A 27,547-nucleotide genomic window follows, 5' to 3' on the forward strand; every position below is an offset into this window, starting at 1 on the left:
CGTCAATATTTTTATTTTTCACCGGGAATTTTAGAAAACTAAAAGCGAAAGCAGGGACTTCCGGGCTCCGAGACAACGGCGAACTCCGATTCCGACGATCACTGCAGAGTGCAGTCGTGAAGTTGCCTAGCCTTTTGTCTATGCTAGATTAATTTTTTTTTCAAAGTCTTTGTGACTTTAAAGTGCTATTTTACTTGGTGGTGATGCTATAGTGCTCAAAGATGTCTTACGAAGTCAGTGATTTGTTCATATTTGACTCTGGCACAAGGCTGCAAAGTAGTGAACGGGTAAGAAAGAATTTCAATTCAAATCAATGCTCCCTGTCCTGGGTCCTGTTCTGTGCACTTCGACTCTAATTCCTCTTGGTGATAGTCTAAGATAAAGTCTTATTTATTCTTGACTTTGCAAATAGATCTAGAATCTACCACTGTAAGAAGAGGACAACGGTTAGAGGATTTCACCTGGTGACTATTTTTGTTCTAAATCAAGTAGGCCTGCCTAAAAACGAAGTACTTATCTTAGGCCCAATTTACATTAGAAAACAGGAGGTTTAAAATACATGCACTGTCATTAAGGAACCTGGTTTTGTCTCAAATACAAATACTTTAGGTACTGCACACTAAAAATGTATATTTACAATTCAGTTGGCCTATTTTTTGTAAATGGTCAGTGTAGCCATCATATTAATTAAGAATAAGTACGGCTAGACTGCCAGTCTAGCCATCATTAAGTACGGCTAGCCTCTTCCGCCTAAAAAAACCCAGTAAAAGTGGGAATCAAGTAGATTAGAAGAAGGCTATACACACTAGTGTTGGGTCGGGCTCGCAAAATTAGCGCCCGCGAGTAACGAACTACTCGTTGGCACTACCCGCAAACGAGCGGACGGGTAACGAACCGTCCGTTTGTGAAGAGTAGATCGCTACTCACTACACATCGGACAGATACAACAGACCCAACAGTTCGTTAAGCGAGCGAGCGGACAGGCGGACCGAGAGACTCCATGCATTCGAGCGGGCGGACGGACGGACGGGAGCGACTCCTTCCATTGCATACAACTTATTACCCCCCCCCCCCCCCCAAAAAAAAAATAAAATTTTAAATTAAAAAATCACCTTCCTGCCTCACATTGCAGCTAGATTTCTAGGCGTTCATGGCGGAACCCCCCCCCCCCCCCCGGCCTTTGTGATAATTGGAACGTACACAGTGTGCCCCACGCACGAGGTGAAAGGTTACACGCATAGTACTACGTCACCAGCCTCTCTCACTCCCTGTGGCACCGCTAGTGGTTTGAAACATAGACCAAATTAACAAACAATAGACCGTTGGCCTAGCCTCGCGTCGAGTATCTCGTCTGCTAGAGTTCGTCCGTTTGCCTTCCCGCCCAGTGAATAAAATTGTGGAGCGGACCCAAAAAAAACGAACTGGCTTGAAGTCCGCAGTCCGCTCTCTGAGAGAGTCAAATTGTGGAGCGGACCCAAAAAACGAACTGTCTTGAGGTTCGCAGTTCGCTCTCATGGCCGTCCGTTACCCGTTCGCTCTGACTGAGTCCGCGAGTAACGAACCCGTCCGTCCGCTCGCCCCATCTCTACTGTACACTCTCTGTAGAGGATAGAGATAGGAGAATCTAGAGATCTAGAAATCTTGCTCAAGATCCTCCAGCGTCTTTATATATATAATGGCAATTTTCGTGCCGTTTATTGTCTTTGTGTTTACCGTTTTTCAATTTCAAGCTTCAGCGTTCTTAATCTTACTGTTCTGAGCTTCAACGATCTCTAGAACTAACGGTCTTCCATCATGTCCAATTGCTACATCTAGATCTAGATGTAGATTCTAGATCTAGAATCTCTAGGAAATCCGAAATGTTACAGAAAACACGTCATTCCATGCGTACCTCCACGGCCTTCTTAAAATAGTCTGTGGGTATCCCAGGAAGTGATGACATCACGTTACTTAAATTAGCAGCCAATCAGAAAGATGCATCTTCTAGTTGAACTGCATGTTGTCCCACATGCTCATATATGACGGTTTCATTATAACCTTATCCGATACAGTTGCGAGTGCCGTAACCTAAGTGGGTCAATTAGGTTGCTAACCAACGCGGGCAGTTCTAGAAGTAGGCCATAAACTTACACAAACTCTAGCAGACTGATGCACACACACTTGAAGAGCTGCGGGAATACGGGTCCCTGTCATCACGCGGATGATGCTCGGGACGGGTGCACTGAGTCAGGGCCGGACTGACTCGAGATCGTATGAAAGTAGGGGAATTGCCGAAATAGGCTCAGGAAACATTCTGGCTCCCACAGGACCAGGGTTAATAACGTAATTTTCCATTTGTTACAGTGGTACCCAGCACCATAAAGTAAGGAAAGTCCTATCAGTAAAAAAATTACATAATTAATAATATTTTACTATAATAATTGTAAGGCGACAAGAAATAAAATGAAACATCGAAAGGACGTCATTCGCCAATCTGGCATTCATCTGGAAGTCTCGGATGTTCATCACGGCGTAATATTATATATATAACCAACTTGTAGGGGCCGTAGATGGTAAGGATTACCCCAATTTTAATCAAAGTAACCCTGTAAATTATATCATGAGTCTGAAGTCTGAAAGGACACAAATCAGTTGTTTTTTGTGTCTTTTCATCATGATGTCTTTTCGCATTTTTGTATGACCCTAGAGAAGAGAGGTCTAACAACCTGTCCTGTGAGTGTGAGTGAGAGCTAGTGTGTATTGTTGTACAAAGGGGAGGGAGGACATGGGCAACTGCGGATGAGTGATTTGAGAGTGTAGGCCGAAGTTAAAAATACCCCCCGACCTACCCCCACCCCTCACCCCCCCGAAAAAAGGGTATAATCCAGTTTTGGCTCAATGATAAAACTATATATGTAGTGTGGATTTTAGTTTTACAGATGATTACTTCTTTCTAAATGATTACTTTCGACGCGCGTGCCGATATCATGATATTTGACACTCAGCGAGCAAGAGATATCAAACCCATTGAATTGCAAAGCATCAAATTAGGGTAAAATTCAGGGGGGAATTCCCCACTGAAACCCCCCATATATATATATAAGGGATGAGAATAGCCAGCGTTGGTTTTTCTCACTCGGTGTGAAACAAAACCTGTTTTTCCTATAATTTCTGAATACTGTCTATCGGCGTGGATGATTAATTTATTGACAAAAACAAAGTAAAAAAATGATGCTATAGCACAATTTAACACTTTGCAGTGGCACAGTACGAAATACTCCATCTGACACAGAAATGCGCCAGGTGACCGGAACGGATTTTTCACCTGCGCCAAGTTACTGCAAAGTGTAAGTAAATTAATTTGGTCATCTACAAAGATGCTATGGCTATTTCACTTTTTGAATTGAGCCTAACTACGCTGGTTGCCTGTTTGTTTTACCCGGAAGTTCTCGCGTTGCTACTCCTTCTCTCTCTCTCTGTCCCTACTCTTTCTCACCTTCCCCCCTCTATCTCTCTCTCTCTCTTTTTCTCTCACTGCCTACAGACAAAATTGCATGCTTTCAATACTAACCGTGCTGGAACGTTTGTTTCAATGGTGAGAGCACACGGGTGAAAATAGCTAAATTTAAAAGGCTCGCCCTCTCACCCGCAGTGATCAGCCTGAGCCGTTGCCCTAAGCAGTGAACACAAACCGGGGTGAGAATAGCCAGAAGATTGCCCCTCACCCTGTGAGAGGCCTACAACTGCGTTATTCTCACCCCTGGTGAGAATAGAAGGTGGCTTTATATAAGGTCAGGGGGGCAAGTCCCCCCCTAAAAACCCCCTTGTTAAAATCACCTGAAATATTACTGCTCATTTTGTCTAGCATCTGCGTTTGCCGTGAATCTCGGCCTTCAGAGAAGGGTTGGGGCAGATGCCCAGAAACTAGGCCAAACTTGGACGGAACAGGAGAAAAATGCTTAGAATTCTAACAGGCATCTCTGTCTAGAGGAGTTGTTGGGGATGGCATGTATGAAAAAAAAAAGTTCTTTGGTGAACAAGAAAAAGAGCAAAGGCTTTAGAGTTTTAGCCTAAAATCATTATCGGCCTTCTTTAGTCGAATGTATTGTGAATGCATACATATAGTGCAGTTTTCCTACACTTCTTTCAGTGAGTTAAAGTGAAAGAAATTAGAATGTCAAAGTAGGAATTAGTGCTGTTAGTTTGCTTGAAGTAAGCTGAAGCGTCAAAATGGGAAGGCGTCTATGTTGAAAACTGTAATCTTGCATTCTCTTTCTGAGAGCTCAGATTCAAATGGTTTTGAACTTGAAATGTTGGTGGTTTGCTCCCCCTTGAGCTACAAATTGAGTTCAGAGTGATCTTTATGGTGCTTGTTATCTTCACAAATACACCATGATCACTTGTGAATATTTCTTGTATGCTTGAAGACGTGCCAAATGATGAGCAGTTGTGAGATTGATCTTTTTTTAAAAAGATGTGTTGATTGTGACAGGAAAGACATTTACAGGAGATGTATGAAGTGAAGTTTTAGTTCTCTTTTGTTTTTTTTAAGCTATGGTGAGTTTGAAATTGTAGGACACTTTAGAACACCGTGAGATAATAACGTAATGATGATCAGAAAACGGTATTTTTCGACATTTTCATTTAATTTTTGACAGAACATAGTGCCTGTACCATATAAGTCCTCTTTGTTTCAAATTAGAGGTAGGTAATTAATACAGCCGTCTTGTCATTTTTTTTCTTTGTAGTTTTCCATCATGAGACTTTCCTGAAATTTTCCCACAGGTCACCCCTCACAAACTGTCTATCATGGCTCTCGTTTACGAGTACATTCACCTGATGAGAGTGTCACCGTGCGACGATTCCTTTGATGAAGAGAACATGTTGACAGATGACGATAAGAGAGTTTTCATGGTCACACTACTTAGCCTCTTGCAGGTGATTTGGTGGTGTAGATTTAAGGCTCACCGATGAATTAGAAAATATTCCTAAGATCTGTTACTGTTTGTTTACCTTGTAAGGTTGGCTTGTGGTAATTTGACCATCTCATTTAAATCTGCAAATTAAATTAAATTTAATGGTTTATTGCACCATCAGTAGAAGACTAATTTTCAATGCAGTGTTTATATTTTTGCTTTCTTTTTTTTTTTGGTAAAAATTTTCTTTCTGTTCATTTTATTCTCATCAAAATAAGTGAGCGGAAAAGAGTGAGGTGAAAGTGTTGAATTTCTAATACTTTATACTTTATATTGAATACTTCATCTCATATATATGTTCTGACCAAATTGTTTGATCAATCAGCTTGATTTCATTTTACTCAATAATTTCCATAATAATGGTCTCTTAGTGTGTTTCTTTTTTTTTGGTAAATGTTTTACGGTGCTCGCAACTGCATAAGGTCATTTGAGCGTCTGGGACACATTAAACATTTTCAGTGCTACGAAATTTTGGATTTTGCCCGGATGGCAGCTGAAGCCTACTCTTGATTTTGGACCACCAAGGGATCTTTAATGTACAGAACTTGCACATGAGACCTCTGGGATTTATCAGAGAAAGCTAGGTGTTAGATCTTACCTACCATAAGACCAGGGGTTTGGCTGAAAGACAATAGTAAGGAGGAGCTAAGGAGTAGCAGTAGAAAGGCTGCAGAAAGAGCCAGGAGCCCAGAGAAGGGGGTGAGGGGGTGGGGGGCAAAAGTGGAGACAAAAGCAAATGACAGAACATTGTTAAAGAGCTGGAAAGGAGGTGTAGTCTGAGACAATTTTTAGAGATGAAAATTTTCCGTCGCCCTCCGGATTTGAACTGGGGACCTATTGAATGAGAGGCAAATACTGTAACCTCTCGACTATGAGAGCCCCCAAGTGTGTTTCTCTTAAGGTGAAAAATTTTGAGTGTTTTGAGTGTTCAGTTCATTGTTTTGGAGAGAAATGGTCATGTTTGACTGGTTGTCCTTTTGGACAGTGTTATAATTCAAGAAATTAAAAAAAAATGCAAGGGGGGAAGTCAGAAGCGATTGTTTGAACAGGTGCTGTCTTGGACTGGGGGTTCTAAGAGCAGTTTCGACTGTATTTTGTGATTTCACAAGTGACTCAGTCTCTTGCAGTTTCAGTTGTTCACTCGGTTTTGGGACATTTTAAGTAAGTTAAAAAATGTAAGTTTCACAGTAAAAGGTGCTTTATTATAACTTGAGTTGTTCTCTGTTCTTATCAGCTTAATATCTAATTGACCTAACAAGCTGAATTTGTGCTCTTTCCTAGCCTGATTCCTAAGCACAGGGATCTCAGGCATGTTAAATTACTTTTTTTTTTCACCACATACCAGGGTCCTGATATGGACTTAAAGACCCTCAGGTCTCACATCGACCATGTTCTCAAGCCAGCTCTCTTGAACGCTCTCTATGCCTTGTGAGTATCATAGTTCAGTGCTTTGAATTTGAAACTATGGCAACCTTGCGTTTGCCTTTACGCTTGTATATACAGCAATATTGTGGTGTGTACCCACTGAATTCATTGCTAATCTCTGCACATGAATTTAAATTACTCTAGTTTTGTAATATTCATATCTATTATGTATATAATATGGTGTTTAGTATTGATATCTTTCTCATATTGAAACTTGGATTATCAAAGTGCCTGATAACTTTGAGCTTCTGTACCGGCCTAGTCATCTTTAAATTGTGAAGTTTGTAAAAGTTTAACTCTTATATCACGAGGTAAACAAATTGTGTGACTGCAAAAATAGAAAAAGCGTCTTCCAAGATGTATAATGTAATTAATGTATTGACATTATAGGCTGAGGGCAGTCAGTACACAGGGAGTCAAGCCAATCAACGACTTTTTTGAGAGCAACTCCAAGTTGTTGTCATCCACCGCAGATGAGCCTGAAGTTATCAAACGTGAAAGCATTATGGGTGAGTGTGTAATTTTGTTTTTCTTGATTTTAAAAATTTTTTATTTCAGCGCAGTGAGGATTAAAAAAAAAAAGAATTGTGTTCCTAATGACCTTTCCATTTCTCGTAATACTCATTTCTATGTTTAGTATGCTTAGTTTTTATGCTGGAGCTTATGAATTGCAAGTTCTGTGCTCGTCTCTTGTGAAAAGTAATGGGTCTTCCTCCACAGAAGGAATGAATTTTATTCAAACTTGCAATGTCTGATTGCTGGACCTACAATTTGTCCCTATCATTCTCAAGAGGTGTTAACTGTAACTTCTTTCACCCACAGTTCTGATGGTTTTTTACATCAAAGGCATATTTTCCTTCTATTGTAGCACAATCCATCAGGCGTTTTCCTATTAACAGGTTCTCTTCATTATTTACTCCCATGATAGATTCTTCTGCTTTGTACTGAGATTGGTTTTAATTTTTTTCCAGGCAGTTAGCTTGTGATGCCCACTTTTTTTCCCAAATTCGGGCTTGAAAACTGTACTGCATTTCCTAGGACTCCTGGATTCAGTGACCGAAAATTAGAATGTAATTTTGTATCATTGATTGGGTTTCGAAAAAGTTGGCAAGCCTGCATGCTATGTTCACATGGGAATGCTTGAAATTATTGTCCTTTTCTGAGAAAATAATGTGCTTTCTCCATCTTAACCTAGGATCTTCCGTGCCTGCGAGAACTGAGCTCTGAACCTGTTACTTTGGGATGAAAGAAAAGCACAGTTCGTTAATGCTAAAGAACCTTCTGTGGATGGCTAAATGCAATGCTTTTTACAAGTCTGTTTGAATTTCCTTCAGGTTTATACATCCGAAGAATGGAACTGGCTTACAATGAGATGTCTTTCACGCAGCTGGTAGATACATATGTAAGTATGAAGACAGTGAGTGTGTTGTTCTTTCTTTCTCATATCCTGGGCATTCAGAGTTAAACATCTACTAGTTTTCTGCCTTTTTCATGTTGTAAAAGTTGCAAGTGTTGTTCTTTATTTGAGAACTTACTTACTGTATATAATCTTTTTTTTAAAATGAGGGATTTGTGGTGGTACTGAAGGTTGAAAATGTCAGTTGTTACTGTTGTATAAGAAGGAGCCAAAGTGACCCAGATTGAAGATGGCATGGATCTCTCAGGGTCAAAAACACTAATAAAAACTGCTATAAGAAACAGATGGAAAAGGTCCCACCCTAAGCACAACAGACATGACCCCTACTACATACTAAATAGAGCAGACCAGGTCACAATCTTTAGACTCCTTTGTGGCCACAACAGACTCAAACACCATATGCACACCAAATTAAAAGTGGGAGAGACAGCTATCTGTGAATGTGGACACGACCAAGAGGATGCCAACCATATCCTTCAGCACTGCCCACGCTACGCCACCCTTCGCGCATAGACGTGGCAGAATGTGGCTCCCCTTGAGAGAAAGCTCTATGGCAGTCTCTGAGAGTTGAAGCGAACTACACAGTTTGTACGCGACATCGGACTGACTTTCTAGCTGCTGTTATCGAGAACGAGGAAGAAGAAGAAGAACTGTTGTATATATTGTATGGATTCTTCCTTTCCACAGGTGGATGTTTCCACTATGCATGTCACTCAGGGCTGAAGTAATAGTATGTGCCTCATCCTTTGTCTCAAGCATAGGTAGATAGTGGCTGCCCCAGTATTGTCTGCTCTTTCTACTTCTTTTTATATTAAGTATTGCTATAGTTTTAATCAATTCCTGTTAAGTATAGCTGTTAATGTGCTTATTTGATGTGCACCACAAATCAATTCATCAAACTATTATCTTACAATCCAACCTGTGACATTTTTAGATGTATGAAATCGTCAGAAAACATGGTCTAACTGAGGCCAGCGACCAAATCTTGTATCCTCTCTTTTAGTTCAATCATTGTGGATATTCCTTTGTTCCATACTTGGAAATTATAATACTCAAAATGCAGTACATGATTTGTCATTTTTCTGACTTTGCCCTACATTTGTCTCATAGAAGTGTACATGTTCATTATGCTTTTGCTGATTTGTCTGGATTTCAGAAAAAAATACAGCGTTACTACGAGGCAGGCTTTCCTGAGAAATTGGAAGAGACAGATTCTGATGAGAGTGTAACGAAAAGAGCAAATCGTCACCTGGGTTTGTCAGAGCAAGCACTAAACATATCACAGCTTAACGAGAGGTCCATCTTGGAAACACTAAGTGGACAGTGAGTGTCTTACTTTTTGGTTTTAGGTTTGAGTATTCACTTACTAGTTAATAGGGCTGGGGCCTTTGCAGTTTTAGTGCACCCATGGTCACTCTCTTTGTGGCTTGAGAATCAATATAGTAGGCTTGCCAACTATCCTGAATTTCCCAGGGCTGCTGTAGATCTGCAATCAGGAATTTGAGAACTTTATCATATGCCCTACACCAAAACCAAGTCTAGTTGATGTAATTTTGTTCTTTGTTACGTAATCTGATGTTAGGGGTCTCTCGTAGCCTAGAGGTTAAGGTATTCGTCTCTCATTCAATAGGTCTCGGGTTCAAATCCGAATAACGATGGGAATTTTTCTCATCTTAAAATTGTCTCCTTTCAGCTCCTTTCCTGTCCCTTTATGCAGCCTTTCTACTGCTACTCCTTGGCTCCTTACTGCTGCCTTTCAGCAACACCCCTGATCTTATGGTAGGAAAGGTTTACACTTAGCCTACTCGGACAAGGGCGAAAAGTCTCGGAGGTCCCGTGTACAAGTTCTGCACTTTAAAGATCCCTTAGTGGTCCAAAATCGATAAGAGTAGGCTTTGGCCGCCACCTAGGCAAAATTAAAAATTTCCTACCAACTGAAAATGTTTAATGTGTCCCGTGCGCTCATATGACCTTATGCCGTTGCGAGCGCCGTAAAACGCTTACCCCAAAAAATTTTTAAAATCTGATCTTATAATGTTGGGTGTCCCAGACTGAGTTTTAAAAGAGTAGGCAATCCTGGTATAAAAGGTTGCAAGGAGCAATAAAAAAAAAAGACTATGTATCTTTTTACAGTGTTTGCTAAAGTGCAGGTACCGTACTCGTTCTAAGCAAATAGCCACTCTGTATCGCAAGGATAGCCTCTGCCTCCTTCACTGATAGCTGGATAGGTTTTTTTTTCCATATGTTGTAAGTGCTGGAAGTTAGGAGGTTAAGGTGCTTTGATTGTTATTTAGGGTCAAATGCATCCAGAGTGTCAATCATATAAAACTGCAAAGTGGGTTGGATTAAACCAACTGAAAGCTTTCAAGATCATAACTTCAACTTCTATAACACATAACATGTGTTTCCCAAATGCTAAAAAACAATCAGAAAGTTGCTCAAATGTGTATCCACGGCTACTTGGCCACGAGACTTTTTCCCCCCTAGTTTTAAGGAAGTGTATATAAATATGTATGTGCGTATATATATGAGGGTTAATTTGTATATGTGTGTATATATAGATATGTGGGTTTGAGTGGACCTTTTAAGTCATACAAGACATCAGACTTAGGTGTAACCTTGAAAGAAAAAAGTTACAGCATCTAACAACAGATAGCATTTGTATAGCGCAAATCCCTGCTCAACATCAAGCTCTATGCGCTTCACAATTTATACTATTACCCTAGCAGACCTGAGAGCTTTCTGAAACAACCTCAACTTCCTGGGAAGCATACAGTGCAAGCGGCCATTTATAGGCGCTCAAACACTAACATACTGACAAGATGTTTCGCTGTCTATCGCTGGGTACCCATTCCCACCTGGGTGAAGTGAGGAAAATTTGTGTAAAGTGCCTTTCCCAAGGACACAACATCAGGCCCGCGGCTCAAACTCCAGACCCCGCTATCTCACGATTACGAGTCCGGTAGCCTAACCACTAGACCATCGATGCCACGTCTAAAACGTATATTATTTGTTGTTCAGCTCAGGTTTATTTCTAATGCTTGGGCTTCTTTATTTGACATTTTTGTAATGCCTCTGTAACTCTAACAATACTAAAATGCTATTCTTTTTTTTCTTTTCTTCTCAATTCACAATTTATACAGCAGAATCTACTTCATTTATTTGTACAGATCTCTTGAAGAGTGTGTAACATTTGGTTTATTTTTTCCCCTCGTTTCAGGAGCTTTTTCTCGAGAAAACAGGCTGAATACTTCATCGCAAATCAGGTTTGGGAAAGTTTTCTCTTTGAGGTTTTTTCTATTCACTCATTTACAATTTTCATTTGTAAAACATCTGTGAGTTGTGCTGACAAAATGAGTTACTTCTTGGATTTCAGCAAAATAGATATAGATTTATGGAATTTATTGGTGGAGATTTTACAATTCATTGGTGTGAAATGATAAAAGACCTGTTATACTTGAAGAAAATAGCGTCTGTTGAAAATCTACAAATTTGAAGCATATGTCGATTTTTGGCCTACATCTCCATTCATGGATTGCGAGGAATAAATGATTTTGTCAGCGTGCCTCATATTTCATCATCATCATCATTGCCTTTCTCACCCTGTATCAGGGTAAAGGCCACAAACAAACACTTTCCACTTTACCTTATCCTGGGCTAGCCTCTTGATGCTATTCCCTATATCTTCCCACTTTTCTGTACATCAATTTCTGTGATTCTTCCTCCAGGTTCCACTTGGTCTTCCCCTTGATCTTGTACTCTGTGGATTCCAACACTTTTTGCCTCATATTTGTTGTTATAATGTGTGACTTTTGCGTCTCCTGATGACTCTCCAGGCCCTGATGCTGTCCCACAATGAGCTCAAGGGTCTCCCGCCTGATCAGCTCCAGCAGAAGATCTCCAGCATCTTGTCTGCTAACCCGGACATGGCCGAGGGTGTGAGTGTCTGTACATAGGATGTTGTGGTCTATTAGACAGTAGGGCTGTACCCCGGTAGCAAATACCCTCGCACTCGCAAGACCCTAGTTCAAGTCACAAGCCTCAAATCACTAGATCAAATCATAAAATCAAATCACCAGCATGATACGTTGAGTCTAGCCTAAGCTTCAAGTACACACACCAAATTGCAATCCGCGAAGCCACTCGTGTCTGACCCCCTCTTCCTTCCCCTCCCTGCTAGCAATCCGCGAAACCCGTAACGTCAGAAAGAGAGGGGGGGAGAGACCCCGCGCACAGTGTCACTGCGCCACAAACTAGTCTGTTCGATTATTCGAAGGCATACGAGCAGCGGACGGCAGACAAGACTCAAATCACAGCAAAGCAAAGCACTTGGTCCCAAGACCTGCTTTGCGTCTCATATTGCTTTGCGCTAAGGGCTTGCTCTCGTGTCAATAAATCTGCTTTGAGTCCAACTACCGCCCTGGCAAAACAACACCGCTCGCCAGTACAACACCGCTCGTCGGGCAAACACCGCTCGTCTGCACCGAGACGCAAGATCTACCGGTAATCCACCCCGCTCGCGGCGTGAACTCTGAACTCTGGACGTGGAGGAAGCGAGAGGCAGCGCTGGTTTTGGTGCAAGGCGAAGAGGGCTGTAATAGCTTAGTGCAGACCGTTTGCGACCTCGGTGCTTTAACGGTGAAAATGTGACATCTTCGTAGGCTCACATTTTGTTATGAGCTGTTTTCACTGGTATTAAAAATGGAGATACGACAAGAAAGCACTGGGGTCGCGGTATGCTAAACTATTTAGGACGCAGAATAAAGGTGAGACTTACAAACAATTTTTAACTGACAAAATAAATCAGTATTATTAGCATCCCGTGGCTTGTAATTTAATCACTCGCCTAAACTACACTTCCACTCCCACCCCGACACTTAGAACAAGTTGAAGTTGAAGAGAAAGCATTGGGGAGGGGATGACAATCGTGATTTGGTTTCTGAACAATGTAAAACACTTTTGATTTGTCTGCTTCTCTATCAGAAAATCATTGTTAAGGTAAATTATATCACATTGTTAATTACATTGTAGGCCTATAACTTTTTTAAAAACATCTTGCTGCACTGTAACTGATATTATGTATGTATTGTGCATGTTCTATCATACAAATATTAATTATGATGGCGAATTATGCCCAGAAAATCAATAAAGCAAAACATAATCCTTCCCCCAACCAATTTTTTTTTTTTATCAACAAAAAACTGAACCAAAAAACCCCCCAAAAAACCAAGACAAATAAAACCCTGTCAAACCAGGAGGCGTAAGGGGAGGGGTGGGTTCTACGGAAAGCGCGGGGTGGCGAACATCTCTCGCTTTCCCAGCCATACCACCCCCTCCCCTCCCCAAACAGAGCCATCGCTGGAAGTGTGAGGGTTTTTTAGGGCTTGTCAGCGTGCGGCACGCGGGCAGAAGTATCGCGCGCTCAGTAAACAAGAGTTTGTGACGTCACGACACAAATCAGTAAGCCCGTCCGCCGTCCACGAGTAGCAACTCCGGTAGGGAGCAAGACTCAAGCCCGCTCGCAAGCCTCTGGCACGAGCCGTCCGTTTGCTCGCAAGCCTTCGATTAATCGAGCAGACTCCAGCCCTATTAGACAGATTGCCTACTGGTTTAACTGGAGTGGATGGATGGGTGGCAGATGCTCTAGTGTGGTTTGCTCCTTCTTTCTTATCAAATATCCTTATCTCTCCTACTTCTTTTTTGTGTATATTTCCCTCTATTAACACTTAATCTTCAGTGCTTACATGACCTAATTGTGTTGCAAGTGTCGTAAAACTTTTGCACTAGAGAAGGCAGGGAGAAATAATAATAAATAGCGTTTTTGTAGCACCTATCCCCTCTCAACATCAAGCTCTATGTACTTCAGATTCTATATTATTACCCCAGCAGACCCCAGTACACTCAAGAACATTCTTGACATCCTGGGAAGCATACATGGCAAGCAACCGATAAAGCACTCAGCACAAACAAACAACTTGACAAGATCTTTCACTATCTAAATAAGTGGTTTGCTGGATTGGGGTTAATGGGAGTCCGTTTTATTCATATGATTTTAACTTTTCTTGCCATGAACTCTCCTATAATAATAATAGGTCTACTAAAGATTGATAGATACTACGCACATGTGGTTTCTTTGGAGACTTGAGAATTTCATGGAAGGAAAAGAAACCGAACAAGGAGGTACACAAAGAGGTTCATGTGGGCAACTCACTAATAAGAACAATAAGGAAGCGATAAATGCAGTTTCTGGGACACTTGATTCATCTTAAAGGCTTTGAACATCTTGCTCTCACTGGGAAAAAAAAAAGGCAAGCAAGGCAGGAGTAGAAGACCTAGAGCGACTTATTGGGAAAACCTGAACAGATGGGTAACAGGAAAACACCAGGATAATGCAGTTTTTTTTTTTAGAACATCTGAGCGGAGAAATGAACTTAGAACCGTGATTGACAATGTGTTTCAGATCTGGCACTTTATAATGTTGATGACTTTCCTCCTATGTGTTCTGCAATTCTTACTGAGTTTTTGATTTTAGTGGGCTCTGTGCTCATGTAATCCTAGACTTGCAAGCTTGTAATGCTTTTATGGGGATTGGGGGGGGGGGGGCAATACTTCTGTTTGTCTCACACTCCCCCCAACCCGACCCCTTTTTCGTTCTCTCTTAACTACTTGTGTTTTGTTCCCTCCTAGCATTTCTTAAGCTACATGAACAGTTTGCGGTTGAGAGAGTACTGCACTGCCCTCCACAACCTGTATCACTACTTTGATCGCAAAGCCTGCACGCCCAATGACGGAAACCCTAACAAGAAGAAAGGAAATGGAGATGAGGTGGCGATGAGATATGCTGCGCTGAACCTCGCTTCACTTCAGTTTCGTTTTGGAAACAAGTTTGTATATTTGCGTCTTTCTGTTATGGTGATGACTTTTTAAAAATTTGTTTGTTTGGATAAAAAAAATTTTTGATAATTAGGACAGTATCAATATTTGCTTTATTAGTCAAATAAGTAAAATATAGTGCCAGGACTGAGATTAAATATTATCATATTGATGTGAATTGCACCTCAGTTGAAGTGTTGTCTATTATCTTTTCTCATAAATTTTGTAATAAAATTTACTTACTTTTTACCTATAAGACAGCCACCTATCTGAGATGGCCACTTTTCTCTTTGACAATGGGAGGCTGTCATATAGCTTTTTCACTTTCGTTTATCTGTTTAAAACAATTTCTAGCTCATTTATTAATTTACCTGTGCCCAAGAAACTTTACAGGGCACTTCTGCAAACCAGTGACCAAACGAAAAAAAAAATCTTTATCCAGTAATGAAAAAAATACATCTTGCTCATTTTGAGAGAATGACACAACCCTTCCCCCACTTGTCAGTGTAAGCTTGTCAATTTTAGCACATGACTGTCTATACAGTTCCTAGTGGGTCTTGAAAAGTGCCCACTCGTCTGTTTGGCAATGTTTCTTTGGCAAACATTTAGGTGTGGCGTTGAGGAAAGTAGTTTGTTTCTAATGTGTAATGTGTATGCTATAAATCCACTATTATTTTTTTTACCCGCTTTAGGCTAATATGAAAGGAAACATGTCGGCACATTAGTTTGGAGTTACTTTTATGAATGGGCTATTAGATTCTGTTGGCCGTCCAACTTTTAGACTCTTTTATGCAAAGACCTGAGGAAATTAAACAGAATGATTTGATTTTATCTCGTTTTAACTGCGGTCAGACAAAAATGAACAAGCTATAGACAATTTCGACTGTATATTGGTTCTACTCACACTGAATTTCTCTCGTTGAGAATATTTATTTCTACTCTTGATGCAGGACGCTGTCAATTCCCGGTGCTGTAGCTTACACATTTCTTTGTAACTTTTTGGTTTGAAGTTTTGAAGTAAGACCATAGCTTTGACTGAATGGAAACTTTGTAATGCTGCAAGTTCAGCCTCAGACTCGCCCACTGGTAACTGACCATTTATAGTCTAAAATTCTTTGACTGCACAATGGCATAAAGATGCTTGTCCCCCTTCTCCCTCTTGTTTTGGCTTTGTGAATGCATGCTCTCAGGATGTTTTGTTTCTTTGCCACAGAGAGGAAAGTAAAGCAGCCTTGAAAGATGCTATACGAATGGCTCAAGAAAGCAATGACCAAGTGTGTCTGCAACATGCACTGGTAAGATATTTCTTTTCAGTAACATAATATCTGCAACACACGTGTGCGACTTACTCGAGAGTTTATTCTGAACTGAACTGCCGTGATTCGTGATTAACACACCTTTATTTTGACTTGATAAACACAGATATAATACATAATTCGCTTAATATAACGATCACGACCACACACAGTTACTCTCTCTTAACAATACATAACAAGTAATACATGATTTTTTTTCTCATACTCCTGCTAGAGTTCTAAGAAGAAGTAACTGTAAGACTTTCATCTCTCAGTGCAGTTGATTTTTACATACATGGCCATTTTTGCTATAGAATCATCCCATGCCTGACAGGCAGCCATGTGCAGTTTTCAAAGATTCTCTTAATATACATACTTACTATACTTACTAGAGTTGCTTCAGTTTTGGAAAGGAATGTACTTTGAATTTTGTCCAGAGGGGGCCTCGAAAAGCCTCTTTTAGATTTAGAACCACCAAAGAATCTTTAAAGTGTGAAACTTCCCCAGGGAACCCCCAACATTTTTGTTCTTGTCCAAAAAGACAGAAATAGCTACCTGAGGATCAAGGGTGGAGAAAACATGTGAGAAAAAAAAAATCAATGCTGACAGGGATCAAACTCAGGACCTCCAGGGTGACAGGTGAATGCTGTACCTGAGCCCCCTTGCTATGAATGATTTGCTTTTAACCCTTTGATCTCTGTCCTCGTGAGCTTACTGAATCCCTGCTCCTTAGCTCCCTTGGGACGACTTGCTAGGTTTACACTGCTGCCTTTTGAGGCATATATTCAGTATACGAAATAGTAAAGGTAGCCAGCTTGTGTTTGGATCAGTAGGGTTAAATAATGAAATCTAGATTGAACTGCTGATCAGTTTAGTATACATGCGGATAAATATTCAGTTGCTTTGGCCTTGCTGTATTGAAATAAAAATGTCATGTATCTTCAGTCCACTCCACCTGAACTTTAAATTATGGGTTACTTTGTTGACTAAAATGGGGAAGGTTAGCCCTGTTCTGTTGTTTCAGAATATACAAAGTCAGGCCGAACCAAGCCTCGAACCCCTCAATCCACAACTTCACGAGTGTGAGTGCTGTAGTCTAACCACTAGACTATGAAGTACAAAATTGTTAAGTTATTTAATTCCGTATCTCCAACAAGCTGCTCCCAGCGGCTTGCGGTCGGAATCATTGTGCCGATGAGCCACTGGCAGAGGCTTGGGCACTTTCCTTCACTACGATTTCGACGTCAAATTACTTTCAGCAGTTGCCCAAAACAGGTCTCTTTTACCAAGAGTTCATTCAGTAAATGAAGAACTATCGAAACAGGTTCACTTCTTTTGATTTTATGATCAATTTAGTTGCATTTTGGTCTCTTTAAGATTTCGTACCGAAGGAGGGCCCTGCATAGTGGGTTAACCCTTCTCAGAGATAAAGAGTCACTAATTCCTTAATGTAGTGATGTCATGTTATTTTTCTTTTCCTTACAGGTGTGGCTCAATCTCCTAGATGACAATGAGAAGCCTGTGCTGCAGATGGAAAGGTCCATTAGGAAGACAATTGATCTTTCATTACCAGTGAGTGTGTCTTGAGTGGAGTGGGCAGTTATTTGGCTGATAGAAAAATATAAAAAAATAGCTTTAAAAAAAGGTTCTTATACTGACTGGCTTTTTCTGCGAAAATTAAGGGAGCAGCTTAGTCCTACCAGAGTGCCTCCAGGTGGCCTTGTTTGTTTATTCCTTACTGAAATATGAAATGTGACCTGTCGGTGACTGTAATGGTTGACTTAAGACAATGTATTTGTATTGGTTTTTGTTTAATTTTATGTAATTTTTTTTTCATATCTTTTTTTTTTTTTTGCAAAGGAGAAGGAGTGAGATGAACTGGGTATTGTTGTGATCATGTGTAAGGAAGAGACCCCTGAACCAATATAAGAAACCATTAAGGCTAGTACCGCACTACGACAGTTTGTCTTGGGACAGACCCGTCATTGTTTTAAAGGTGAGACATATCAAGGATTTGGTAAATATAAGTCACATATCCTTGTGCAGCCGGACTGTCCAACCAACACATAGATACAAAGCAGGCAGATGAGAATGTGACATGTAAGCCATGTCGTACCGGTTTTATTTTACTTTCTTTTTGTCTTCATTGTGACCGTTGTCAATTTTTGAACGGAAATTCTTTTTCAATGTTACTTTGGAGCATGCCGATAGCTCAGTTGGTGTCATGCTGGATGGCAATTCAAATAACCATGGTTTGAATCCTTAGTAATTCGTGAAGTTCAGGGATGCGGGGGGTTTTCAAGGCTCCTCATCCTATTGGCTCGTAGTTTTCAGGGATGGAGTTTAAATCAGAATGGTCTGCCTCAAGCGACTTTACGGTATTGATAGGGGTATTAAACGTGTTCCATACCATTATACCGTATCAAATGTTACTTTTTTTTTTTTTTCTTTGTAGAATCTTACTGTCCTGGGCTTGAATTCCATGAGCAAACAGCTTGGCATGAATGCAGAGAGTCCTGCCAGGTATGTGTCCACTAATTTGGTTTAAAAAATCAGAGTTTGTATAATTTCCTTAGGTTGTACTTGAGTTGAATATTATGCCATAGTTTCACTGGACATGAAGTTTATATTGAATTAGTTGTTTTCAATTGAATTTCCGTGTTCTAGAATATCATAGTAAATTGGAGATATGCGAATCCATCAGTCACTGAATGTTTTTTTTTTGCATATTCACTGACATTGTTGTTGGTTTTAAATGCCAAAAATGGCTGATAGTTTGTTTTCATATTTCATTGAAATGATTTTGTTAGTATCATGACTGTAAAAGGATAGTATTTTTGAGGATATGTGAGAGAAAGTTTAGAAACTCTATCTACATTATTATGCAGCTTTCAGAGTCCCTTTTTATAGTGTGATCCTTTATTTGTATACAGTGTATCCCTTCTAATGGCACCGTAAATGCTGACGCAAATCTAATTGTAGGCTTAGATTTACAGTTGCTTATTATTATGTTAAACCATTTCAGCCTTCTTCCTTTCACTCTTCCTTTTTTTTTGTTGCATTTTTTCGTGTGCATCAAAGAATCAATTTGTCAGTCATAATGCAATTGGGTAAATGATTCTTTTGTTGTTTCGAGAAAGCGAAAAACAAAAAAGTGGTGAGCGGAGTTCACCTTTTCACTTGAGCAAAAGTGGAAATGTCTCACTTAATTGGATTTTATAGTACTCAAAGCAAAACTCAGCTATCCTGACGATACAAAACAAGTAGGAGGCATTTCAACCATGCCAATAACTTGAAACTTGGAAAAAAACAACAAACTTAAACAACTGTTATCACAGACGATATATTCGTCCAGTTGGGCATGACATTTCATAGAAGAAGAAATAACTCCATTTTCAGTGGAGTCTGCTTAAACCAAAAATTATGGAACTGCCGGATTTTCTTCAGTTTGACCAGGTTGTCAGTTTAAACTGTCCCCGTCGTTTTATGCAAGAAAAATTCTGAAATTATGCAAAATGAGCCCAAAAATGTGAAATATGCGATTCGATTAATTTTAACAAAGCATGATAAAGGAAAAATCATCAGAAATTATGCAAAAAATGATCAAATTTTGCTAAATTATGCGGGGTGCATAAAACCACGGGGACAGTTTAAAGATGTTGCTGAAATAAGAAAAAGAAAACAATGGGTGATTTTCTTTTCTTTTCGATTATCTGCAGTTTTCGGATTCACTGTAGTCAGTTGAGGCGGACTCCTCTGCATGTTTGTCTTTTGTGTTTCCCAGAGTGATCTACTACTTCACACAGAGCAACTTGATCAACTGCATGCACTCCAACTACAGCATGATGTCCTCAGGCTTCACTCAGCGGGCCGCCATGTGGGGCTTCTATGGCAACAGGTGAGGGTGTAGCTCTTTTTGTGCTCTGCTTATAACTGGCGTCTGTGGTGTAGCTGTTAGGCACTTCTCTATCGCACGCAGGAGACTTGAGTTTGATCTCTGAGTGGGGAGAAAATTTCTATCCAGTATCTTAATCTTTGTGCTGGGATTTTGCATCCTTCTGAATCGGGTTTGGCTCTCACCTAAATGATTTAAATTGTGTTGATGGGGGCGTAAAAGCATTTACATTATAAGAAAAAAAAAAAAAGAACCGCTCATAGACTCCAAATAATGCAGTGTATCACCTTCACCAACTTATTGTATGTCTTTTCTAGGAATCACAAAGGGGTACGTGCAGTGGTTTAATATCTCTTGCTGAATGTAAACTTCGACTTATCTGAGAAGATATCACAGATTATGCGGTCAAAGCGAAAATCTCCGAGACTTCAATTTTCAGATGCTGAAATCTCCCTTCTCAGAACCACTTTCGTAATAAAATTTGGCATTTGGTCACTATGAATGACCGTGTTGGTGCCGCTGTATTGTTTTCATTATTGACTTTTTCTTCCTTTTTGTTTGCAGAGGGTAATAACTTTATGTGAATGTGGTTTGATGATTGAATATCAGCACCTAAGCTGGAATTTTGAAAATTTTCTTAACAAGTTTATTGAGCTAAAATGTTAAATGAGTTACATATTTATTGAGCCAAAATGTTTATCATGGGAAAAAAAAGGTAAGTAAGAATACAGTTTTGAAGTATGGGTAATACCTAACAGCTTTTAAGTCATATTCAACCAGTATGCACATGTCTTGTTAACAGGGAACTGAGCAACCTGGACAGCCAGGTGGTTTTACACCTGAACACGAGCATCAACGGCGTCTACTACAGTGGCCAGTCTGTGTGTATAGCCATGTGTAACATTGCCCAGCTCCATGCTGACGCTGTAAGTAGGCTCAGTCGTCTGGTGGGCTCTGTATCTGCATGTCAGAATTTTGGCTTTTTGTGTCGTATACACTCCCCAAAAATGAGAGCTCAGAGCTTATACTTGTATAGAGCACTTTATAAATGCAATCTATCATTAATCCATTATATGATATGATGGATTAGAAAAAAATGAAGTCCATAAACATAGCCCATGTATTATATGTGTAACATAAGCCTTTGTTGTATGATACATTCATTTTGATTGCTGATCAGTGATGTGAAATAAATACTGAACAGAATAAGCAATGTTAACTGAACCATTTTCCGGGGCACTCTCGATTTTTGCACTAAATATTCTGAACATTTGACTGATTAATACACTAATGCACATGTTTTGAGCCTCCTTCATCATGTCAAAATTTCACTTAAAACTGCAACAAAATTGACCTGATTTTGGTGTCAGATGTATACCCCCTCTCCCCTATCCCCCTGCCCATTATTATAAGCAAGGTCATGTTAAAGGTGAGTTATATGATAATTGCAATGGTAGATATTTTACGCCCCCTTTGACATAATTTAGCTTGTTTAGGAGGCTGCCTGTTTGACCAGGCGTGTGAGGACTGACGTGGGCTGAGAGGGATACAACATCCCAGCAGACTTGAGATACTCGAGAGAACTCCTCCTGACATGGGAATTGAACTCACATCATGTGTGTGATGGCGAATTGTCTAATGGCTGCTGCACAGAAATCTCAGCTTGGCATAGTCTCTTTTAAGAGATATTTTGAGCAAACACATTCAGTCTACATGGTTATTGGTGTTAAGCCTCTCGTGGTGTATTTTAGAAGACATTACGGAGAAGTGTTTATTATACAAAGGGAGGGGGGGGGGGGCTATAGTCTACAACCCACACCCCCTTAACAAGGTTTAGGTTTGGGTCTCGGGTTAGAGATAGTGGTAAGAGTCTGGTGAACCCGCTGCGTTGTATTCTTTATTCGTCTTTTGAAAGGATCCACTGCACCCAGAGAAAGTTTTTGTGTGATTCTTTCTTTGCCATTTTTTTTTCTTAGCTATTTCTCGTGTTCATGAGTTCAATGAACTTGTATGTTCCCAAACACATGATTTACAAGCAATCATGTGTGGTCTGACTAACTCATTCTTTCACTCATTTTGTAACTCTCTCACTCCTTCACTTATAAACTCCCTCCCTGGTAGGTCCTATTTCTTTACTTTCCCACTTTTGTTTCTGTACTGTCTTACTTTTTCCCAGCACTAAATGACCATAATTGTGTGGATGTGCCTCTCCGTACTCGAACAAAGTTCTCAAGCTGTTTTATTTTTTGGAGGGCGTGTGGGTGGAGTGCCCCTGTAGTAGGTTTCATTATTTTTTTCTCCCTCTGCTGTTTCAGCCTGTCTATATTACTTTTTCCTAGCACCAAATGACTGTTGTCGGGCCGAGTGCTTCTCTGTAATCAGCCTAACAAAACATTTTTTTTTCTGTGTTCTGCCCTTACATATGATAGTGGTTTTGACAGTGCCATAAGACTCAATTCTTCAACAGGAGATAATGTTTTTCTCCTTTTCGTTCATCTAGGGCCAGTACTCAGCAGCAAATGAGATTCTCAATGCCGCCAAGCTGCGGTTTCCCGTGAACACAGAACACGCCTTTTTGTGGCAGTCGTGCCAACAGAGGATCATGTTCACACGTGCCGTGCTGAGCGGGAGGCTGGGGGAGGCGGAGCAGGTACTCATGAACCTGCGAGCTGTGGATGAGCCTGAATCGAAAATAAGGTAAATGCAGACAGAGATGGAACCTCCCAACTTTTAACCTGAAATTCCAGTGGGAAGAAAGCCCAACTTAAGGATAGCTTTTGCTGATTGTTTTCGATAAAATAGTTTTATGATGACAAGATACACTCACAATTGAACCTCACAGTTGACATCTTATGCTCATCTTAGACAGGTGTTTCTCTGTGACAGTGTTCTAATGATAAAGAAAAAATTAGAAGTGAGAAAATGGAAAGTGATTGTTTGTACATGTGATTGTCTTGGACATTTGGTTATTAGAGTAAGTTCGACTGTGCTATTACAATTTCTAACGTATAGTTTAACACTTTGCCTTCACAAGTCTCATTCAGTCAAAACCCTTGCCATCAAAGGCAAAGATATTTTGGGGAAAATCTAAAGAAGCCGAGTGGTAAACATCGCAGATCGGCGAGATATGACGGCAAAGTGTTAAGGCTGCAAAAAGAGGAGTGACCATTTTGCAAATAGTTGAGTTTAACGAAAAATAGCTTAGTTTAACAAAGTCTCTTTCAATTTTTGTACATTTTATACTTTTTTTTTTTGGTAATAGTTTTGTGGCACTTGCAACACAATTTGGTTGAAGAAATGCTGAAGATTAGAAGTGGTATTAGAGAGTATCATACACCAAAAGAAGGAGAGATTAGGATGATTAATATTTGATAGGAAAGGAGCAAACCACACCAGAGCACCAGCCAACACTCAAATTTTGAATCTTTAACATTAGCATGCCATGTATTTCTGCCTTATGTAGGACTTGCAGTTATTACAGACTCCGATTGTGGATGGTTGGTGGGTGCTCTGGTGTGCTTTGCTCCTTCTTTCCTGTCAAACATTCATCTATCACGCTTATCTCTCCTCCTTTTTTGTGGTTGTTAACACTTCTAATCTTCTGCACTTATATGACCTTATTGTGTTGCAAGTGCCGTAAAACTGTTACTAAAACAAACACCGTTAATTGTTCACCAGGCAAGGTGTCCTGTTGCGAGAGAAAGGCCAGGTGGCGGAGGCATTTGCCTGTTTGGATGCGCTTTTGACACAGTGCGACAAGACTGGCTCAGGCTATACAGCAGACTACAGATGCAGGTAAGCTGCTACTTTGATCAGTGTTTCCAATTTGTTTGTTCGTTTGAGTAAAGAGAAGTGTATGGACACAAAATAATTGTAATTTAGTATTGGGAAAGTTTGGCCGAAGGGCTAGAACTCAGATGGCTGTTGGATCGGAAAAGTAAAGTAGTGTTGGGAAGAAGCAAAGAAGAAGTAAGAACTTCCGGTGGTACCCTGCGACTATGCAACTACCTGTGGTGCTTGAAATAACAAAAAGAAGGGACGCACGGAAAGGAAAGAATGGGACTGAAAGGAATAAAACTGTTGTGTAGAGCTTTCATTGACTTTATTATTTTGACAAGCGCCTGATTTCACCACGATCCCTCACATATTGATAACAAGAAAATTTGCTTTCATTGTCTAGACTTTTCTCATTTCCCGTGTTTTATATAAGGCTTTTGCCCTCCCTTGGCTATCTCGTCTTTTCTCGTGTTCCAATAAAAGGAACATTTGTATTTTTCAGGTTTGTGATCATCATCATCATCATCATCATCATCATCATCATCATCATCATCAACATCATCATCAGCATCATTGCCTTTCTCTCCTTGGAACAGGCAAAAGGCCATAACCAAATGCTTTCCACCTGTCTCTATCCTGGGCTAGCCTGTTGCTGTGCTTGTCGCTGAATGTTTATTTTGTTCCTCCTCAGGGTCCTCCTGGAACTCTCCTCCCTTTACATCGCCACGGGCAACCACACATCGGCCATCCCCCACATCTCTGACTGTACTGCTCACGCCAGACTACATCACCTTCAGCTGTATGAAGCTTTGGCCTCTGCCTACCTGGCTTTTGTACAGGTATATATTTGTGCTTCCTACTGTTATTCTACTAAGCTATTTTCTGCTTGAAAGTAAAATTTAGCCTCCTGCTTTGAACTGCTTACCTAGTGGGAAACATCTAGGGTCACTGTTGTATTGTACTGGAACAGGAAATGGTGCCCTGTGATTGTTGTGATACATAAAGAAGGGGGAGGGGTGTGTGTGTGTGTGTGGGAGTGTGCGTGTGTGCTCGACTGTGCCGGGACGGGTGAGTGGAGGGGGGGGGGGGCTGAATGTTATATGTGCTCTTTTTTACTTCTCTGAGGCATGTGTGAAAGGGATCATAAACAGGCACAGGTATGGATGATAAGTGTTACAAACCATGTAAGTCTTGAAATGAGCTCTTTCAAGAAAAACAGTGAGCGAGTTGCAAATGTACCAGAAACCGAATACATACCTGCTTTGCACCCTACCACAATATGCCGAAGGCCCAGGATGTTGTCTCACTAACAGGGCAATCCCCAATGTCCGGATCGGATGCGGGAACAACTTTACTTTTTTACTTTACCTGCGTTGCACCAACGCTATATTTAGTAGTTTTTGCTGTTTTAACTTGCTCTGTATTAAAAAAGAATGCAAGAGGGTCTCTAAGTGATTTTTTTCAGAGAAAATAAAATCAAATACAACCTTATTTTAGACTTACATGATTTGCGACTGTCAACCTCAATATTGAGATTTTCTGGGTTGATTTTATTTAAACAGTAATTTAGTGTTTGCTGTGTGCTTGGGAGGTAGAAAATTTATTTGCCCCTGTCTTAACTCTAACTGGTGTGGTTTGCTTCTTCTTTCCTATCAAACATCTAGCGTCCTTATCTCCTCTCCTTCTTTTTTATGTTTGTTACTCTCTTGTAACACGTCTAATCTTCTGGCATTCATATGAATTTATGCAGTTGCGAGCCCCATAAAACCTCTACTAAAACAAAAGACTAGCCCTGATAGTTTGGTCCAAGTAGCTTGCTTCCTAACTGATGTGAATTTTATTTTGTCGATTGGAGTAGCAAGCATTTCCTCTGTCTGTTTCAGTTAAATATGCAGCTGCCAGACCAAGCTGTCCGGCTGATTGAAACACACCTCTTGCGCATTCTCACCAACGCGCCGGTATATGAAAAGGCTCGCGTGCTCTATGTTTACGCGCGCTGCAAAGTGGCTGCAGCAGACAAGCTGAAACTGGAGGCAGACAAAAAATCTGGTAAAGATTGGTTTCAGTTTTTGAGAATAGTAAAGAAATTTGTTAAAGCTCGTTTAGGCTGGTGCAATTGGAGCTTACTTTTTCCGGTTTTGATAATGAGAAATGTACAAGATGTGAATCTAGCTGGATAGAAGGATAGGCTGTTGGTGGTTTTTTCTCTAGCATTGCATAGATGCTGGTACCTGATTTGGCACCTGAATGTAGAGATGGAAATGTGTGGAAATATATATTTTTCCTTTTCTTTTATTTGCTTCAGAATAGATAAATATTGAGGGTGAATGATGACTTTTGTTAATATTTTTTTGGGATAGGAATAACAGTTTTTCCTTTAAGAAAAGACTAGAAATTGTATAATATGTGTGTCAATATTTCCTCTTTTGAGGCAATTTTTCACTTTGTGGCTTACACTAGGATCAAATGTAAACTGTAAACATAGCATTTTGATTTGGTTCAGGAACCTGGAAACAGGAAAATTTTACACATTCTTCTCTTCCTTCAGAGCAAGTATCTGCCTTGGACATTCTGTCGACGGCCAGCTCTCTGTTTCACAACGTGGAAGCTCATCGCTACGAGAAGGACACGCTGTACTACCAGGCAGTGCTGCACCACATGATGGGTGACCGGCAAGGACGGAACCGCTGCGCTCATGGCTTTAATGTACTCGACAAACTCTATCCCACCCTCAGCCCTCTGACAGTCAACATTATCTGACAGCTGTTTCCCCTCAGTGTATTGCTCATTCGTTTGTCGGAGTTTCTGTTTTTTTCCCAGGTGGTAGCCTGATCAAGTGATACATTTTTGTGCATTCGCCAGACATTTTCTTTTTTTCCCACTGTCATATCTGCCGAAACATCAGCACTTAAATTCTGTGTTACTCCAAACTCTTTGTTCGTAGTAACATTCATGTGAATGTCATGAGTCACCAGTAGGGAGAATAGGAAGCAAAGTGTTGAGAATGAAGAGAATTGATTTATTAATACTCCATGAGAGCACTGTAAATTGCAGGTCAGGAAAAAAGATTCTGTCACGATTCAGTAAAAGCTGACTTAATTTTTGCTGCCGGAGCATGTCATGCTCATAACTGTGCCTGAACTACAACAGGGAACTGCTGCTCTTTCTTTCTTAATCCTTACTATCGTCATTTTCCTCTACTTCTTTTGTATGTTTGTCACACTCTTGTGACTCGCTATTTCCGGGGTGCCTTGATAGTCGAAGCAGACTTTGTGCTGCTGAAGCTAGAGAGGTGAGCAGAGTAAGCCTGATTCCCTGTAAAGACTTCTCTGTTGACATCCACCCCTTGGCGCTCATATGACCTTATGCAGTTGCGAGTGCCGTAAAACCTCTACTAAAACTAAAACTAAACAGCATCAATGCTGACCATTGAAAGAATGTTTAGTTGTTGCATGAAAAGGTTTGATTCACTCTTTGATCTGCTTTTTCAAGTTACTTCTCAATTTCTCAAAATCCCAACTTCACACAAAGAGTTTGTAGTGTTGGAAGTGTCTCCAGATGTGTCGCGACGTGGTGGAATCAGGCGCTCGTCAATTTTTGGACATAAGAGGTTATTGGTATCTTCTTAAAGTCTGTTCATTTGCCTTCCTTTCAGTGAAAAAAATATCCCTCTATCTTGAATAGAAGTTGAAATATTTGTGATTGAAAGATGTCTCGGTTGCCTGGTTTCATAGGTAAAATTATCGATAAAATGCCTTCCATAGTTTGGTAACTTCCATAGCCTGAGAGTCTTGGAAACTGAAAATTTACACTTTTTGTGGCTTTAATCAATGTTTTTCTGTAAAATCCACAGGAAATCGGGTTTTTAAATGAATATAAAAGGTGTTGAGTTAAAAATAAAAAGGAAGAA

General features: G+C 40.3%; 1 protein-coding gene across 1 annotated transcript; it reads left to right on the forward strand.

The window, feature by feature from the left end:
- Window positions 1–41: 41 nt before the first annotated feature.
- Window positions 42–26,821, forward strand: LOC101858597 (anaphase-promoting complex subunit 5). Its single transcript, XM_005090897.3, has 19 exons — window positions 42–287; window positions 4,765–4,917; window positions 6,301–6,383; window positions 6,771–6,889; window positions 7,715–7,782; window positions 8,954–9,120; window positions 11,018–11,063; window positions 11,634–11,735; window positions 14,485–14,681; window positions 15,884–15,965; window positions 17,451–17,537; window positions 18,421–18,488; window positions 19,750–19,863; window positions 20,663–20,786; window positions 22,361–22,557; window positions 23,539–23,655; window positions 24,329–24,476; window positions 25,521–25,686; window positions 26,186–26,821. The coding sequence occupies exons 1-19, from the start codon at window positions 222–224 to the stop codon at window positions 26,395–26,397; spliced, it is 2,316 nt and encodes a 771-aa protein (XP_005090954.2). The 5' UTR covers window positions 42–221; the 3' UTR covers window positions 26,398–26,821.
- Window positions 26,822–27,547: the final 726 nt, after the last annotated feature.

The sequence above is a fragment of the Aplysia californica genome, unplaced genomic scaffold (assembly GCF_000002075.1).
Source record: "Aplysia californica isolate F4 #8 unplaced genomic scaffold, AplCal3.0 scaffold00023, whole genome shotgun sequence".
Classification (NCBI taxonomy): Eukaryota; Metazoa; Mollusca; class Gastropoda; order Aplysiida; family Aplysiidae; genus Aplysia; species Aplysia californica.

What these genes read in the sequence shown, in the direction of transcription:
- LOC101858597 (XM_005090897.3), top strand. Translation starts at nt 222, where the DNA reads ATGTCTTACGAAGTCAGTGATTTGTTCATATTTGACTCTGGCACAAGG. An exon ending in AATACTTCATCGCAAATCAG is followed by an intron (nt 11,064 to 11,633) that starts GTTTGGGAAAGT and finishes ATGACTCTCCAG; the next exon opens with GCCCTGATGCTGTCCCACAA. An exon ending in TGGGGCTTCTATGGCAACAG is followed by an intron (nt 19,864 to 20,662) that starts GTGAGGGTGTAG and finishes TCTTGTTAACAG; the next exon opens with GGAACTGAGCAACCTGGACA.